Here is a 19,325-nt window from a genome sequence, read left to right on the forward strand (position 1 = left end):
TCAGGTTAAACTGCTGTGAATTATGTAAACTGTAGCTACAGAAAAAGAAAAGAAAAGAAAACAAAACCTTGAGTTATTGCTGTCCCTGTTTTAGCACAAAATGTCCACTATATCCAAACTGATTTTTACACAAAAAATTAGGGGTCGCCCAATTATCAGCACTGATAATAGGACAGGCCGATATTTGGTCGATCCCTACTACACACGCACACACACAGACACACATATACATACATACATACACACACACACACACATATTTATATATATATATATATATATATATATATATATATATATATATATATATATATATATATATACACACATATAACATACACACACACACACACACACAGTGGTGGGCACAGCTAACCAAAAAAGTTAGCTAATCAGCTAAGTGAAAAGTTAACTTTTATAATGCTAAACTGATAAACCCCTAAAAAATTTAGTGGAAGCTACAGCTAACCAGTAACCGATTACTTTCAGCACTGTCTCTGGTACACTCAACTAATGACAGGACTGTTTTGAGTTCAGACAACGCCAATGCTTCTGATTAGAATCAAAGACGACAAACCCAACACAACCAACGAACCAGCAATTCACTGTTTGCGTGCCCTGCCCACTGCTGTAAGGAATCGTCATTTCCATTCACAGGATACAGTGGTTCAGCCGTGAAGCCAAAGTCCTCAAAAGGAAAGCAGGTTTGACTTATGGTTTTGATTTATAAACCAAATTAATCTGGATAGTTTAGCTACATTAATGTCAAGTCTGTCATTTGTACAAAGTCAAAATATAACACATATCTTTTAATTTTAAAACAATGCACTAATTCTGAAGTTTTGATCATTAACACACACAGATGCCAAACGGCATTATGGGTAAAGTGAGCCTCAATTTCAATTCAATTTATTCACTTTATATAGCGCCAAATCACAACAGAGTCACCTCAAGGTGCGTCACACAAAACAATTCAGAAAACAAAATAACATGAATTAAAAGATTAAAAAGCATAGTAAAAGAGTAAAAAGTAAAAAGCATAGTAGCATAATATGCCAGTATGTAATATGCCATCCAGTAGATGGGTCAAAATGCATAGAACACTGCCATCAACTGGTGTCCAGTAGATGGCAGTATGAGTGACACCTGGTTATATCACATGGTTGTTGCTGCCTGGCTGAATCGTAACTTAAACAGAATTTTCAGTTTTGCAAATGCCTTTTTTAACAAATAAATGACATATTTTACAAATACACATTTATTTGTAAAAACCAACACGCTCTTTAAGTTTTGTGTTGGTTAAATGAATCAACCAGTCAGTGATTGCAGACTCAGTGTACCCATAATGCAGTTTGGCATCTGTGTGTGTTAATGTTCAAAACTTCAGAATTAGTGCATTATTTTAAAATTAAAAGATATGTGCTATATTTTCACTTTGTACAAATGACAGAGTTGACATTAATGTACTTAAACTATCCGGATTAATTTGGTTTATAAATCAAAACCATAACTCAACCCTGCTTTCCTTTTGAGGAATTCGGCCTCACAGCTGGACCGCTGTATGCTGTAAAGGGTGATGACTTTTGGGGTTTTTTTGTAGTAGCTTGGTGGCCAGGCCCCTTCTGCTGGAGTAGAGTTGAGCTCAGCTCCTCTTAGCTGCCTCACTGCTGCAAAATACATAGCAGACAGGAGCCAACGGGGTTTATAAAGGTTTTTCACTGTTACTATGTAAAAAAGTTAGCGGTTTAAAAGTTATCGGAACTAAACTAATTAGCTGAAAAGCTAATTTACTAACAAAAAAGTTAGCATTGATAATTAGTGGTTAGCGGATTAGCGGAACACACACACACACACACACACACACACACACACACACACACACACACACACACACACACACACACACACACACACACACAGTTCCGCACAGACACACTGATATACAGTAAAACTTACCTAAACCGTCATCGTATAAACTAGATATTCGCACTCACCGGACAAAAGCAAAAGTCCCACTGCTTTCCATGTTTTCCATAGTTCCAAGGTTTTCCATGTAATAAACACCATATATCCAGTCCCAGATTTTGTATAATGGATTTTCGCTCACATCAGACAAATCGTCCCGCCCCATCGTAATGTATTTCCATTAAAAACCCCTCGCGTGTACCGGACAGAGCTGCCTGGACGTGCCCAGTAACAGAGATATAAAATGAAGTTCAGCACTGACACTCGGGGATTCGAGGAAAGTGGGCACTGTATGGGCGGCACAGTGGATTAGTGGTTAGCACTGGTGCCTCACAGCAAGAAGGTCATGGGATCGATTCCCCGCCTTTCTGTGTGGAGTTTGCATGTTCTCCTCATGTCTGGAGGGTTTCCTTCCACAATCAAAAACGCACTTATTTAGGGTCTGCTCCATTCTCTGCCACTGACCAAGGCAGCGTTTACATCTGGAGTTGGTCCCTGGGCGCTGGACTGTGGCTGCCCACTGCTCCTAGTGGTTTGGATTGGTGTCAACTGTAATTAGGATGGGATTTAAAGGGTAGAGGGACAATTTGCACTGAATACATGTGCAATGACAAAGTTTCTATTCTATTCATATTCTGTGATTAAAACACGGGCCATTTATTGTTTTTCAAACTGTGCTCAGACAACGGGCCCTAAACGAGGCAGGGCGAAATTCAAGGCTGTGATTATTAACAAAATGCTGCTTGCTGCCTGCACTGTAATATGGTGTTACGTTTCAAACATACCTGGGTGTGACGAAGCAAAACCCCTTTAGATCAAGCCCTCTGCGTGGCTAACAAACCTAACAGAATTAACTATATCAGTCAAATCGGAGAGTGAACACGAGTGATCGCTCCAATGGAGCGGATTTGTCTGGAAGTGCCAGCGTACTTCCCATTGTGTGATGGTGAATCATCAGTAATGCTCAGGGGGACCATCCACCACCTTTCCAGCCTCATCAACACATCAACTTCACTGCCCAAATTAAACTGATTAGGTGCAATAATGAGTGGACATAAACTGAACAGAAGAAGCCAAGAGAGGAGGCGCTGCTGGGAAATAAGAAACTCAACACTATCCCACGCCACAGGTTCTATTAAGACTGATGCATCTGCAAAAATGCCGACCACTTTGTGTTGCTCCAACTTCAAGTAAGAGGCAGATCAGGAGATAAGAGGTTACATCAGGTCATTCATTCCAGATGATGGCTGTGCATGTCATTGTGATTATGGCTTTGCTTCAACACCATTAAGCTGATGAGCAGAGCACATTTTTAAAGACAGGGCACAAGTGTCAGGTCCGATCAAATGTGTTCAATCAAGTATGAATAGAACACACACACACACACACACACACAACCCGAGCCGATGTTCCGTTTCCTGACAGCCTGTATTCTAATAGCTCCCTTTGCCCCTTTTCACACAGACATTACACCAAAATGATACCCTTAGCTTCCAGAATGATCACAGGGACAAAACCTTCAATTCCATGCAAATTCACTGTCTCTCTTTCCTTATGGCTCTGCTCTCTACTTGTCCGTGTCTTTGAACCGCTGCTATTGTCAATGTCAGTCTCGCACATAATCACATGGTTTATGAGATTCTGAAGGGTGCATTCAATGCTTTCCAGTCTGTCGAAGCAGTTCAATGTGTGCTGTTGTAGCCATTAAAAAGATGTAGCACTGTGTTAGCGTGAATCCCAGAGTTCATCCCAGTGTCATACATGTTTTTTTCTGCTCATGAGGTCATTGAGAATCCTTATAATGATCTGGAAAAGGATAAATGTGATGGAAAGAGACAGCGTGTTAGAACAAAACGGAGAACAAAACGGATGATATGTCAGGGCCTCATACACTGTAATGTACTAACTCGTCATCAGACGATATTACACACATTATATACCTGGTTGTCATGGCAACCATGTGATATAGTTGCCACTGTGATGGCTTATACAAGATAGTTATAGATCCACATAGAAATTGGCACAGGTTTTACACCAGATGCCACTCTGGCTCCAGTTGTACATGGAGAAACCTGCTCATTGCTCCCAGCCAAATACTAATCAACACCTACTCTGCTTTACGTTTGAGATCTGACAGGATCAGGTGTACTCATAGTGGTATACCTTAAATTTAGTACCAAATCTTAAGCACAGCCTGTTAGCTCACAGAAGTGAAGCAGAGGAGATCCTGATTAGTTGCTTCGCTGGGAGACCACTTTGGAAGATCACGGACTGTGTGTCTTTTGCCATGAAATATTAGTGTTGAAACAGGAAGCGCATCCAGTGTAAAACCTGTGCCAAATCCCAGTGTGGTGCTGTGGTAATCCTGAACAATTGGAGCCAGCCAAAAGTCAAACAACAACCAATTTTTAACCTCAAGAGTAAGTCCCTTCAGCTGCTACCTTGTTTGCACTTGGGGTCGCCGCAGCAAATCTGACATGGATCTGCAATGTTGTATTGGCACAGGTTTTATGTTGGATGCCTTCCTGATGCAACTCCACATTATATGGAGAAAAGTGGCAGGGGTGGGATTTGAACTGGTAACATTTCACACTGAAACCAAGTGCACTAACCACTTGGTAGCCCTAAATTACCCTCATGCAATTTATTTTTTATTTTTTGGAATGTGTTACAAGCTTTAAATGCAGGACTGGATGTATTTTAACAAAGCAAACGAAGCTGACCACACAAACATGAAATATCTTGGGTTCATCTTGGTTTGCAATGTAACAGAAGTCAATTTAAGGATATCCCAGCTCCTCATTTTTCCATTTTGGTCCCAACTTTTTGTCTAAATTTGGGGTTAGACAGTACTCCGGCCCCTTGGTGCTGCTTCCATTTTCATGTATAATGTCCACTACTTCTTTGAGTTTTCTGGGGAAGTTCATCTTTGTCAGTTACCCAGCTCCAACTGCATCATGGCATAGCATAGCCTAGTCTGACTGCACACTGTGGAGGTAGTAGATCATCTGGGTACCATTCACCTCCTACTAAATACATACCAACTATTCCCACTTATTAGAGACTGTGTGTACTGCATTTTGTCTCCCATATATGATGGTATAAGTATTGGGATGCAGCCTTAAGGTTAAGTGTAACATGGGCATAAGCCACTTTATACACTCCTGCACCTGTAACAGTATCATTTTTAGCTCCAGTTAAATCTCTTTAACCGTCTCAACATCACAGTCATCGTGATAAAGGTCACATCAGTACCAATCAATACAAAAGTTGTCCCTTTCCTGCACCATAAGTGACAAAACTCCAAAATTCCACTCATTAAGAAATGTCAGTGTATTAAAAGTAAAATCTGCAGCACTTGTGGAAGAAGCCTGCATCCCTGAGAGCTACACAGCTCAGTCTGTTTCACACATGAGCAGGCAGCTACAGCAACCTGAGACGACAGGAAACAGGCGGAAGGGACAAAGAGCTTGCTGAGCAGAGGAGCACACATTTGCAAGATAAACTAATTAGTGCACTAACCCAGGAGGCAGATTAGTTGAGCAGATTTAAACTCTTAACTAATGGAAGCAGTGATGAGCATAAAAATGCATCTGTCAAGTACTTGAAAATCTATAAAAACATCATAACTGGATGATTTTTTTTTTAATTTTGTGAATGTGTATATGTGTGTGTGTATTCTGTGACATGGATTTCAACATCTTATGCTGTCCTCTGTGCAAAATAAGCACAGTGCACAGAACACCCCGCGGCCAAGAGGCACCAAGTACAATCCAGTGGAGCGAAGGGAAAAATTACAAGTATGTTGGCTGAATACCAAAACTGTGTTTTGTTCTTTGAAATATAATTTGCAACAAAGTGGAGCTCATATTATATTAAAGGATATTTATATCAGACATATTTGGCACATGTTGTACCAAAAACTGCATTTCCTCCGTGGAAGTGAATGAGGTCCACTCGAGGGTGCGGAGCTGCTCTACTCAGTTCACAGTGCATGTGGCTCACTTAAGCTGGGAAACAGCGCAACTCAATGACTGATATCTCATGTAGACTTTACCAATGTTGGTGTCTTGGTGGCTTCCCTCACTAGCCTTCATTTTATATGCTCATGTAGTTTTTGAGATTGACAATACAATATCATATTATTTGTATTTCTGAATGAATGAAGTAAATGAAGTTCAGGACATGCTCAAAAACTATCACTGTCAAGTACTTATGTACCTTTCAGTATACTCAGTAAAGGTAAACTGCACAGTGGATGTAGTTGTACAGTAACAGCACTACATTACTGAAAATAATTTTTCATTACAGTTAAAATGCCCTTTATTTGCTGCTATAAATGGTATAAAGTGGCTGCAGCAGTTATTAAGCCAGAAATACCTCTAGATAATGTGTGTGCAAATTGACATCTGGCTCTAGCAGTTTTATACACTGACTTTCAACGTAAGACTAGTTGTCCCTTAAGTATAAAAACGAGCCTATATGGGTAATAATAAGCAGCTCTGTGTATCAGAACACATCAGAGCAGGCCCACGTAGTTCCAGATAGTTTTGCAGAGCAGGTGGTGATGAAGATGTGAGCTCTTATGCCCACTCATGAATCACAATCAACCCGCACCGCTGGAAGAGTCCTCTTTTAAAGTTTTATTTTGGATTAAAAAAAAAAGCAATTCTGGATGCCCACACAAAGGTGCAGTTCATTGTCCAAAAACAACATATAAAAGGAAACAAAAGCAAGCAATGCACTCTGCGCAAAACCTTTGCTGATCTGACTCTCTCTCATCATTTGTCCCATTCTCTGCACACCTCTCCAGCCTCCGCAGGTGCAGCCTTCTCCAGGTACATTGTTCACTGTGACATCGTGACAAATCATTGCCGTGACGGTCTGCTTTTGAGTGAGTGCTGCTTCTGACCATGTACACAACAAACTAGTCTCACTGTAACTGCTCTGGCAACTACATCTAAAACTAAATTCTTCCATTATCAACCATCATAATAGAGACACGAGCTTTGATTTTTTTTTAAGTGAAATCATTCATGTTTACAGAATTTGCTCAACCTGTTAACCGCTTTCAATACATATACAATAAAAGTCCTTCACTGTGCTATGATCCTTTGTTAAGCTTTGATTAATTTATGCATATTAATTAATATTTGTATGCTGACTTCAGCATGAAACACCTCCCCCATAAGTAGTGAAAAATTAATTTCCATTTTTCATTTAGACAAATTCTGGCAGGTCTGTTGTGTTTCAAATGAATTTGATTGTTGTGAGTCCTGCTATGTGCATTAATCAGCATTTTGTAAAGGATTAAGTACGATTGGTAACGCCATAGCAGAGAATACAGATAGACATGCAGCACAGTCTCTATTGTTGGTCGATGGGTGCAAGCACAGAAAAGGCAGTTCACATGGCAACAGCATCCATGAGGGGCAAACCAGGAAGATAGTCCACAGGCATAGACAGAGCCCCAACATACAGAGGATCCTCAAACAGTCCAATAAGGGCAGGCAAGTGCAGGAAACTCTAATTAACTGCAACAGTTAGCAACAGGAAACACTCACAAGGAACACAACGCCAGAAGACCTGAATGGAACAAGCTGCTCTGGCACTAGAGTGGTGGGAACATGGAGGTTACACAATGTGAAACACAATCGACAAGGAACCAGGCATGCACATGAACAGGAAATGGAGTGCACATGAAACAGAAGAAAGCTGTGGAAAATAACCACGACAGCAAACACCAAAATAAAAGCACCAGTGGAATTGACAGAATGTGATCGTGACACATTATGTATTTTTTGCATTTCAAAATAAAGGATAATGCATCAAAAGCAACAGTTGCATTGCATATTCTGCGATAGGGTATTTCAAATATCACTTTTTCAGGAGATAAGACTTAGAAAGAGAGGTATTTGGCTAAATGTGGGCGCAACACAAAACACACAAATCCACTTAATTCAGAAACTCTTGAAATGATAAAACTAATCCTAAAAGTGCCATATGAATATGGCACCATATGAATATGGTTTGTCATGTTTGTGAGCTATTTACATATATCTGTCAATGATCAAGTAAATTTAATAATAAAGTATATGTGACATTTTATTTTGTACATTTTGTCTAAATTCTGAAGTAGATTTTGACTTTGTTTTGTGGAAAAGAGTAAGAAGCCAATATACCTACATCACTGTGTTTTTGACGGACATCCCGGCAACACTCCAAGAAGCAAAATGTTGACTTCATATTTGAACTATCCTGGTGTATTCTGTGTTTCAAGTTATGCGCACATGTAAATAAATAGTGTTACTGTGAGGAAATACAGCACTGAAACAAAATTGCAAAAAGCAGTTGTGGAAACATCTTAAGATGGAATTAAACAACATAGAGAAAAATTTTATTTCTTAAAGTTTGCTTTTCTACAGCTGGAGAGACAAAAGTCAGATTCCCCCTTCAGCCACATTTTAGTTAAAATTTTGTTGTTGCTGTCTTTTTGTTCTAAAAACAAAAGTGAAAAATGGCAGAAAAAAAAGCCATAGTCTTTTTGTTCTAAAAACAAAAGTGAAAAATGGCAGAAAAAAAAAAAAGCCATAGTCTCATTTTGGTTTCACACAAACCTCATAGTTGTCTTGGAGAAATAAATGAACCATTTTCTTTTCCTGTGGGTAATTTTGTGACTGGAACTCATCTGGGCCGTTATTCTGAAATATTTTAAATTCCAAATGATATCATCTAAGAGAAAAAGAAACGTCGATGCAAACAGAAGTCTGCAAAATTATTTATTAAGGTGGCAAACACAAAAGCGCCAGTTCCCTTTCTCTTCAAGTTTGTCCTGACCTGGTTGCACCGGATTATTGTGCTTGGCAGAAGAACTTTTCCTTTTTTGCTCGATATGATCTAAGGTTGGAATTGTTATATAGTTAATAAGTTACAGTGCAAGAGCTCTTGTTGAAATAAAAACCTACATAACTTGGTTTTCTTGGTTTGTTCTTGGCTTGTTTCTTTTTCAATATTCAAGAATCTTTTACCTTTTGTGGTTACTATCCTGCTATAAATACGACAAGTATCTGGGAGGGTGAATGAACAGATGTGAACAGACGTCCGTTTGGAGCACGTTCGTGAACAGCAGAGGTTTGGCTGGAGGCCTGTCTGTGCTTGCAGCAGGGGAGGTGAGGGTTCAGTGGGGAAATCATGGTGTTTGACATACAGCTGAGGCCCTGCAGGGCTGGTGCTCTCTGGCCCCTATCGTTCTTACAGAAACACTACACGTGTGAAACCTGGCAACATCAAATTTGGGTGTTTTCAACTTTTCACTTGAACTGCATTAGAAGGATTACATGTGGAAAATGTTGCACATCTGGGTACATAAAGCTCTTTGAAGGGTAACTGTATATCTGAAAAAAACAAAAACAAAAAAAAAACTGCGTGTGTAGCTAAAAAACAGAGTTGAATTTCATCATTCCTGAACACCAAGCATTTGGGAAAGACAAATTTCACCTGACACTGAAAGTAAGTGATCACCCTGTGCTATCCAGCTGCAGAGAGTGCAGCCGTGCTGGGTTTAAGCTCTGCTTAGCTACGCTGTCATCACAAGAAGCTCCCAGCTCTGTGCTCCGGAGCACCGCAGCCAGGGGACAGTTATGTCACTGAAGTCCCAGTATTCAAACCACCTCCCTGGGTAACTGCACAGCCTGATTATCAGCTTGTTGTGATGAGAGGGGAGCGCAGCATATGCCTGCCTCTGAGTGACTCTGGGTACAAAAACAGAACACAGAAGGCTTAATTTGGCTACTTGGACTTGGACATTGGAAGGGCATGTGCCAGTGAGCCAGCTTTACCAGTATACTGCCTGTTCCTAAACATGTGAAACACACGACAGAAACACAGAAATGACAAATGCCTTGTCATCTAAACCAGAGAGGCTATAATCTGTAACACTCATTTCATAGTTTTATGGCCCATCTGCTGTTTTTGACACAGTTGCTTCTTTATTGATTTAGAGAGTGAGCTATAACAATACAAAATGAACACGTCAGTCTTCATACGGGCTCCATTTTATCTCCGCCAACGAAGTTGGAGGAGGTTATGTTCATGCTCCTGTTTGTCTGTTTGTGAGCAGCCTGGAGCCCACAATGTTTCATATATAGTTATTAAATTTTTACTGAAGATTCATATCCTGATAGGGACTTTGAGCTGGGACTTCAGCGAGGGTGGTCGCATCTCCTCCTCTTCTCTCCTCTCTGTGTTTCTCTATCTCTGCCCCAACCTTCAAAGTCCCTACTTCACCAGACTGTGAATTCTTCAAACTATATTGGAATAACCATGGTATTGATCAGCTGGTCTCTGAATGCTATTGACACCATTTTTTCAACAAGGAAATCAGGGCCGGGTGACCCTGGGTGCCCAGATGGAAGCTACCCTGCAGGCTATGTTCTCAACACCTGGGAGAAGTGGCGCGTCACGTGCTTGGCTCCACTCTCTGTGGAGGATGTTAAAGATTTATTTTTTATTTGGTTTTATAGTAAGAGGGCTGGTACTTATTGGTTTATGTGCTGCCCTGACCTACCGGAGAATTGGCAAGACGGCTGCTACCAGAACCACGACCCCTCACCTGACCTGTTAATGAGGTGGGCAAAGTGGTACAATCTCAGACTGCGTTAACCCTTGAACTCAGACGCAAGTTGTAAAACATCTCACAGCAACTGTCTGCCTTGCAAAGGAAGATATTGGAGACCAGGGAATATTCATAAATTGGATTTGTTCAGGCAGAGGAGCCTTAAATGGAATTTCTGTGTTTCTCTGCTTAACCATAAATATGGCAGGCTTATCAGCCACCGAAGGTCAAAATGCCCCATTTGTTTTCCTCCAGAAGAATCTCTATGGCCTTGGTGAACCATTCAGCTCCCCCTCTTATCTTTCTGCCTCCCCTAAAGTTGTCAAGGTAACTCTAGACATTATGCACACACACACAGTAACCGATATAAACTCATCTGCATGATGCACGCCTCCTCTACCAAGATTTCTGCCACCCGCCCTTTGTCTCTGACCCTACCCACCCCCCCAGGCCTCCGCTCTGCCACTCCCCCAAAGTTCGTGGCTGCGTGGGAGACTGCTGCAGCTCCCCCCACACTCAGATTACCTCAATTCGGATGACGGACTGTCTTAAAGTTTAACGTACATAATCAAATTTATATGTGCGGTGTTTTAATTCTGATGTATGCCATTATCACGTTCAACTAGTAATAATTGTGGATTAATTGCTGTATTGCATGAATTGTCCTTTTAGGGATGAATAAAGTTGTTTGAATCTTGAATCTTCAAGAGCTGATTGAATTTTCAAGGTCATGGGTCAAAGAGTAAAGCCAGGATAAATCTTGGAAAATTGGAACAATCCCTATCTTCAACATTGAACAAATTAAAAAAAATTCAGAACTCTGTTAAAAAAGATCAAATTTCTTTCATATGTGAGAGCATTATGTGGGATGGTATCCTTTATTGACTGACAAAGATTGATCCAGATTACAGATTTTGTGCCCATTTAAATTTAACATTGAAAACCCCATTTGCATATGTATATTTTACATTATATCTTACATGCTGCAAAATGCACCTCACATTTGAAAGTGAGGTGCAGACTGGCACTCACTATCACCTGACAAAGTTTGATCTGGATCTGATCCAGATTGTGGATTTTGTGGACATCTGAATATAATATTGAAAAGCCCATTTGATCTATATTTTACATTATATCTTGGTCAGAAGTGCCTCAATCACTCTTCTTTGTGACAATGAGGTGCAAACTTGCACTCTTAATGAACAGACTAAGTCCCACTGGGGAGAGGATTAATTGCGCATGAATTGAGTATACAAAGTACGGGCGTTCGTTGTCATCCGCAACAAAAATGGCCAAAAATGACAAATGTCCCAGTATGAATTATGGATATATTAATAATATATAGCGAATATATGATGAACAATCATGGTTGTATAATGCGCGTAGTGAGGAAATGGATCCAACGCATTGCGATTATCACAGAAGTATTACGGGTGTATTATGAATGCATCACGCACGTGTTGCGCATGCACGGCATCTGCATTGCGGTCATAAAAGAAGCGCACTCGCTCCTTTCGGCATCACTATTCACACCAACAATACAGCCTCTGGAGCAACTGCTGGACTTGGACAAGTTGACTGGTGTAAACAAGCAGTGAACAGGACGAGTGGTGATGTCAGCGGATCGCATCAGAGCACAGCTCGTCTGAACGATTATAACAAGAAGGTAAATCTGTTATAAACACAGGAATAAATACTGTAACAGTTGCAGACAAGAAGGAAAAAACACACAACTGTTTTATCAAGCCTTGACAATGTAAACAAGTCAAATAATTACCTGCTTAGACAGCTCAAAATACTTTCTGCAGCTTGTTAGCCGTTCGCGTGTGCGAATGGCCCAGCTGCAGCTTCCTCTGTGATTCAGGAGGTGATTATAGCCGTTTTCAACAGCCAATTTGCAGAATAAAATGATTACTCCGCCACAAAATAATTATTTTATACTCAACAAAAATATAAATGCAACACTTTTGGTTTTGCTCCCATTTTGTATGAGATGAACTCAAAGATCTAAAACTTTTTCCACATACACAATATCACCATTTCCCTCAAATATTGTTCACAAACCAGTCTAAATCTGTGATAGTGAGCACTTCTCCTTTGCTGAGATAATCCATCCCACCTCACAGGTGTGCCATATCAAGATGCTGATTAGACACCATGATTAGTGCACAGGTGTGCCTTAGACTGCCCACAATAAAAGGCCACTCTGAAAGGTGCAGTTTTGTTTTATTGGGGGGGGGGATACCAGTCAGTATCTGGTGTGCCACCATTTGCCTCATGCAGTGCAACACATCTCCTTTGCATCATCCGTGAAGAGAACACCTCTCCAACGTGCCAAACGCCAGCGAATGTGAGCATTTGCCCACTCAAGTCGGTTACGACGAGGAACTGGAGTCAGGTCGAGACCCCGATGAGGACGACAAGCATGCAGATGAGCTTCCCAGAGACGGTTTCTGACAGTTTGTGCAGAAATTCTTTGGTTATGCAAACCGATTGTTTCAGCAGCTGTCCGAGTGGCTGGTCTCAGACGATCTTGGAGGTGAACATGCTGGATGTGGAGATCCTGGGCTGGTGTGGTTACACGTGGTCTGTGGTTGTGAGGCTGGTTGGATGTACTGCCAAATTCTCTGAAACGACTTTGGAGACAGCTTATGGTAGAGAAATGAACATTCAATACACGAGCAATAGCTCTGGTTGACACTCCTGCTGTCAGCATGCCAATTGCACGCTCCCTCAAATCTTGCGACATCTGTGGCATTGTGCTGTGTGATAAAACTGCACCTTTCAGAGTGGCCTTTTATTGTGGACAGTCTAAGGCACACCTGTGCACTAATCATGGTGTCTAATCAGCATCTTGATATGGCACACCTGTGAGGTGGGATGGATTATCTCAGCAAAGGAGAAGTGCTCACTATCACAGATTTAGACTGGTTTGTGAACAATATTTGAGGGAAATGGTGATATTGTGTATGTGGAAAAAGTTTTAGATCTTTGAGTTCATCTCATACAAAATGGGAGCAAAACGAAAAGTGTTGCGTTTATATTTTTGTTGAGTGTATATACGCAGCATCCAGCGCAGAGCACGTGGCAGCCGGTAGAACAAAGAATGGCGTCCAGCTGTGAACACGGCGCATCTGATTTGCATCCACCGCAAATCAGATGCAAAGCAGATGTAATAAAAACGCTTTATTCGTGGCCAATCTGTATGCAGTTGCTACAATTTATTTTAGTTCATGATGTGGACATGATGGGCACGCAAAATATCCATTTTACACACTGCCCCAGTCCGCTGCCAAGCCGCAAACCCCCGTCAGTTGCGGATATCAGCAGATGACGCCGAATATACAGTGCATAGAGTATGTATGGAGTATGTCATCCGCAGCCAAAATTTTGTGCAGCTCAAAAATCCTGGCAACGGAAAAACGTGCCTCTGTGGATAATTGTGGACGTGTATCGGCCAACTCGTACAAGCATGTTTAACGCATATTGCGGATGTTAAGCAAATATAAGCCAATTTTGTGCGCAATCCATATGCAAGTCCTCCTAAACGCCAGTGGGACCGGGCCCTGTCCTGATCTGTATTGTGTATTTAGCGGATATTTGATTTTAAAAGTGAAAAGCCCTTTTGATCTAGATTTTGTATTAAATTTTAGCTTATGAAAAGTCACTTATAACAGGACTTTGACCTTGAAATTTTTTCCAAGGTAAAAATTTGTGGAATTGAAGACCAGTGTTGGTGGAGGTTTGCGCTCTACAAGCGCGGCGCTCTAGTATTTTATTTTTTTAATTTAAATCTCATCAAGGTAAATTTTCCTCTCTCCTGTTCATCCTGCACACTTACAAACCATACAAATTCTAACATTTTGGACTTTTCTTTCCATTTTGATACCCTACCTCCTATCACTTCCCATTCAAACCTTTCAAGCTGTCTCTGCTCAATGTCCACTTTCTCCTGCAGCACATTTTCGGTGGATGGTTGACTTTTTTTTTACCTGCCCACTGATAGAACTACTCGGTGCTGACTCACTGATCTTGGGCTGATTTAGTAACAACCACCACTAATAGTGAAGCAGAGGAACATGTTGCAGTATATTCAGTGAAAGGACACTACATTTAATATGTTTGTAGATTCTTACAGGATCCACTGCAAAACAGAAAATATCTTCTCGGTAAAACAAATATAAATTGGTTTGTCTCACCGCCTTATTTTTGCAAATTAAATAAAACACAGCAGTAAGAAGAGGTTTATGGTCATCACTTAAGATAAACATACAGAACACAGATTATGATGCATTATATTTGAGTCTCCTTGCAGTGGATAAAGTTTGCAGGACAGATGGTGGTGGTGTGCTGCAGACAGTCCACTCATTCCGAAATACAGCGTACCTGCACGTTGTGCTTGTGTGAGCCTGGAGTAGACCATGTCAGCCGACTCGATCAGTGTTCTGCTGGTTTGGATCATCTAGAAGAGGAGAAAGCAGTGTTACTTTGCATTGGATTTCAGTGGCGTAAGTAAGTCTTGAAGTTTTGAAGTAGCTATACACCTGTTGTGAAGTTATATCTCAGTTCAGGGTCTTTTCCCCAAAGCATCACATCACAATTGCACCCCAGAGCAGCTCAGGCTGAGCTCTAAACCCATTAAGGAGAGGTGGAGTCGATCTGGAAACGTTGCCTAAACGAGTGAGATGGCAGGAGAGTCATCGCTCTCAGATGGATATTTCCATTCGATTTAGTTCTGTTGATAACAACACGTGTCACGTTACCCTTCTTACCTTTGTCTGTCTGGACCATACACCTAAACTTGTCACAATGCACACGTGATATTTCCTTCTGTTGTTGATGCAAAAGCGTGTTTAAGGTGTTAGTTTTATATATATATATATATATATATATATATATATATATATATATACATATATATGTATATATATATATATACACACACACACACACACAAACACATACGAGGGATGACTGAGAAGTTTTGAGCCTGACCCCAGGAAAAAGTAAGGCGTTGTTGTCCATCTTTTGCATTTTGAGAAACCAACATTTCTTGAGAATATGTGAAGTTTTGACTCACTGGGTGTGGTGGTGAGAAATGTTCAGGCTTTTCCCCAAAGCATCACATCACAATTGCACCTACTTTTTCTGGGTCAGCCTCAAAACCTCTCAATTACCCCTTGTATTTGTTGATCATCACAGACTCCTGATACCTTTTCCAGGAGAATGAAGGTCCATGTTTTTAAGGGTTTTGGTGTTTTTTTGTCTGTATGGGTGTGAGACTTGGATGCTAACCAGTGACTGAAAACAATGACTGGATGTTCTTGGAGGATCCTTGCTCCCTTGGCAACAAATGTATGATTATAGAGACTCTGATGAGGGATATCACTTGCAATTTGAGGGAATATCAGCTACGACATTCTGGCCATGAGACATGTTTGTTTGGGTATGTATGTTGAGGACCTTAACAACTGGAGAAAACCAAGGAGATGACTGCATTTTACCTGGCTCTGGCAGATGGATGATTACTTTTAAGAAGCTGGTTGTCTGCCTGAGTGGTTGGTAAGGGGAGATGATGGTCTAGTGGTTAAGCGTTGGCCTTCAGACCAGAAGATCCTCAGTTCAAAACCCAGCCAGACTGAAAAATCACGAAGGGCCCTTCTGATGCAGATGGCGCTAAATAAATGCAGTCCATTGACCATTTCTATCCTGGACCCAAGGCAGTTTCATAGTATGGGGGATGGAGCAATGCAAGTGCACCAGTGCCTGCTCCTAGACCTGTCCTGACCATTCAAGTACATGTTTAATTTCAATAATAGACTGACTAAATGACTATGAGGCCTCAGGCTATGAGGCTTTATGTCTTGATTTCTGTAAGCTGACTGGAGAATCCTCTGTATGTCCGCTCACTCATTATCATCTGCATCACATCAATTTGCTGTTGTTTCTGCAGGGAAGCAATGAGAGGCAAAGACAGTCTTTCTTTATTTGCCTCTAAATTTAAACCTGAACAGCACAGCACTGTGTAATTTGAGCCCAAACATCACCCCCACAGGGTGAGGAGCAGCAGCTGGAGCATTTTGCATCACTGAGGACGAAGCTAATAAAGTGTCACCCTCCTGTTAGCAGGCAGCCAGGACGTGGATGCTCATACTGTGTGCGCATGTGCCATTTATGATTTCCTATTCTCAAGAGAATTTTTTGTTGCAGTGTCCGTTCATTTTTGGAAACTGAGCTCATCCTGTCCAGCCTATTTCTTGGCATTGCTGCAGTTTTAATGATAGCGGCTGTTTGGAAATATTTTGTACATTAGAGATGAATTGAGGGCAGGACGGTGGCTTAGTGGTTAGCACTGTTGCCTCACAGCAAGAAGGTCATGGGTTCGATTCCCACCTGTGGCTTTTCTGTGTGGAGTTTGCGTGTTCTCTCCGTGTTCTCTGGATGATCCGGCTTCCTCCCACATCGAAAGACATGCAGGTTAGGTGGCCTGGAAACTTTAAATTGTCTGTAGGTGTATGTGCAGGTGTGAATGTGTGCGTATGTCTATATGAGGCCCTGCGACAGACTGGCGTCCTGTCCAGGTTGTACCCCGCCTCACACTCCATGGCTGCTGGGATAGGCTCCAGCCCCCAGTGACCCTCAATTGGACTCAGTGGTTGAAGATAAGTGATGAGTGAGTGAGATGAATTGAATGTAATGATAGGATTTATTTGGCAGACTTGCATTTCCATTTATTGGAGTTGTTCACCAGAGAAGGGGTCTGAATGGTATACAAATAATGAATGTTTATAAGTTCAATGGCACAAATATTTCATGAGGTAAAAGCTGGAACAAACCATTCAACGAGGCGATGGCACGTTTGTCTGCCAGACTCAGTAGGACTTCAGACTTCAGACAACTTTACTGATCCCAAAAAAGGGCAATTACGTTTACACTCCAATTACCTCAGACAAGATACAGCAATTAATCCACAATTATTACTTCTTTACAGTAATAATGGCACACATCAAAATTAAAGACAACACATATATATTTGACATTGTTTATGTGCACTGAACTTGAAGTAGTCCATCTTTCGAATTGAGGCAAAGTGGGTGAAGGCCGCAGCAGGAGGGGCCCGCGCCGCCCAGCCTGGGGGTTGAAGGCTGCAGCAGTAAAAACCGCACTGCCTTCAAGGTAGCAAGGAGGAAGCCAGGGAGGGGGGAGTGGAGAGATATGGGGGGTAGGGATGGAGGGAGGGAGACATGCGTCGTGTGCAGATGAGTTAAATTTCTGTCCGTGTGTGTGTAAAGTCTGATGTTGCTAGGCAACAGCAGGTTGGGGGGGGGGGGGGCAATTCCTTCACCAAGGCTGTAGATCCTTCTGGGGGAAGAGCAGGGAGATTTGGCTTACAGGAGCCAATAAGGCTGCCATGTTGATGTTTGGCGGAGCGCTACAGAATTCTATTTACTGCACCCCTGACCGTCGAGAGTCCAAATTTATGAAGAATATTCTCTGGTCCTCAGCAGTACATTCCTTTGCAATGCAGTGATTTGCTCCGAGATTGAATCCATTTTGCGTTTGAGTTCAAGAGTTCACGCAGTCTGAGATTACACAGCATTGCCCAACTCATTAATTATGACGGACTGATGAGGGGACAAAATTCTGGAAGCAGCCGTCTTGCTAATATTCCTGTGGGTCAGGGCAGCGCACAAACGAATCAGCACCAAACCTCCCACCACAAAAGCAAATACATATGAATCCTCAACGTCTTCCATGGAGAGTGGAGCCACATGTCACACTCCATTTTCTCAGCCCTCGAGAGCAGAGCCCGCTGGGTAGGTTCCATCAGGGCACGCAGGGTCCCCAAACCCTGATCTCCTTGTCGAAAACAAATGGTGTCAATAGTGTTGAGAGACCAGCTGATCAATTCCATAGTTAATCCAAATCATAATTTGAAGAATTCACAGTCTGATGAAGCTGGGACTTTGAAGGTCGGAGCAGAGATAGAGGGCAGAAAGGAGGAGAGGAGAGGGGAGGAATGCGACCGTCCTTGCCGGAGTCCAAGCTGTACAGGTGCTAAGTCGATGTCAGTTGGACAACTCTGATGCTTGTCATGGTCCCTGAAAAATTTTCAACATGCTTAAAATCTTCGACGTTCAGGTTAAAACTGCAGCAAGAGTTGCTAACACTATGTCACCTTCGCTAGTTCACTATTATTGCTACAGTCACTTCCACTAGCCATCGTTGGCAGTTTGACTGGATGCATAACCTCCTCTGGATCCCTTGGGCATGAAGAAATACGAAAGAAATTACACAATTGTGGAGTTACGCTGAGTTCATACTGGTAATGTCACGTGACATCTCACACGTTGAGTTGACAATCAGCTACGCTACTGCTCCGCGGAGCGTGCTACCAATAGCCCTGCCCTCCAATTGTGAAACCTGAACTATGTCCTACAGCAAGTCAGTGGAACGAACCGAATGTCAACCTCTGGCACTACAACGTCACCCTCTGCTGAGCTATGCGAACTTGCATTTAACACAGGAAATTTGGACCCCTGGAGTGAGCCTTCTTCGATGTTTCACTGTCATGGTCTGGCCCTCTTGGGGCCAGCTGTTATGATTTTGGACCTTTTTTCCATGTTCTGAGCCTCTATGCCAGTAGTGGCCAACCCGCGGCTCACGAGCCGCATGCAGCTCTTTGCCTGGTGTCATGCGGCTCTTACGTTCATGTCCAAATTTGTGTTTGTGTGTGTATTTATGT

General features: G+C 41.9%; 1 protein-coding gene across 2 annotated transcripts in view; it reads right to left on the reverse strand.

The window, feature by feature from the left end:
• The window catches only part of si:ch211-210g13.5 (inactive phospholipase C-like protein 2), a 267,948-nt gene that overhangs the window by 34,810 nt on the left and 213,813 nt on the right, over window positions 1-19,325 (reverse strand). For both annotated transcript variants that reach the window (XR_004565523.1, XM_034189744.1), the window contains exon 4: window positions 14,966-15,041. Coding sequence is in view for 1 of the 2 variants with exons in the window: in XM_034189744.1 (XP_034045635.1) it covers window positions 14,966-15,041 (76 nt within the window). In the remaining variant the exon portion in view is untranslated. The remainder of the gene's footprint in view (window positions 1-14,965; window positions 15,042-19,325) is intronic.

The sequence above is a fragment of the Thalassophryne amazonica genome, chromosome 16, assembly GCF_902500255.1.
Source record: "Thalassophryne amazonica chromosome 16, fThaAma1.1, whole genome shotgun sequence".
NCBI lineage: Eukaryota > Metazoa > Chordata > Actinopteri > Batrachoidiformes > Batrachoididae > Thalassophryne > Thalassophryne amazonica.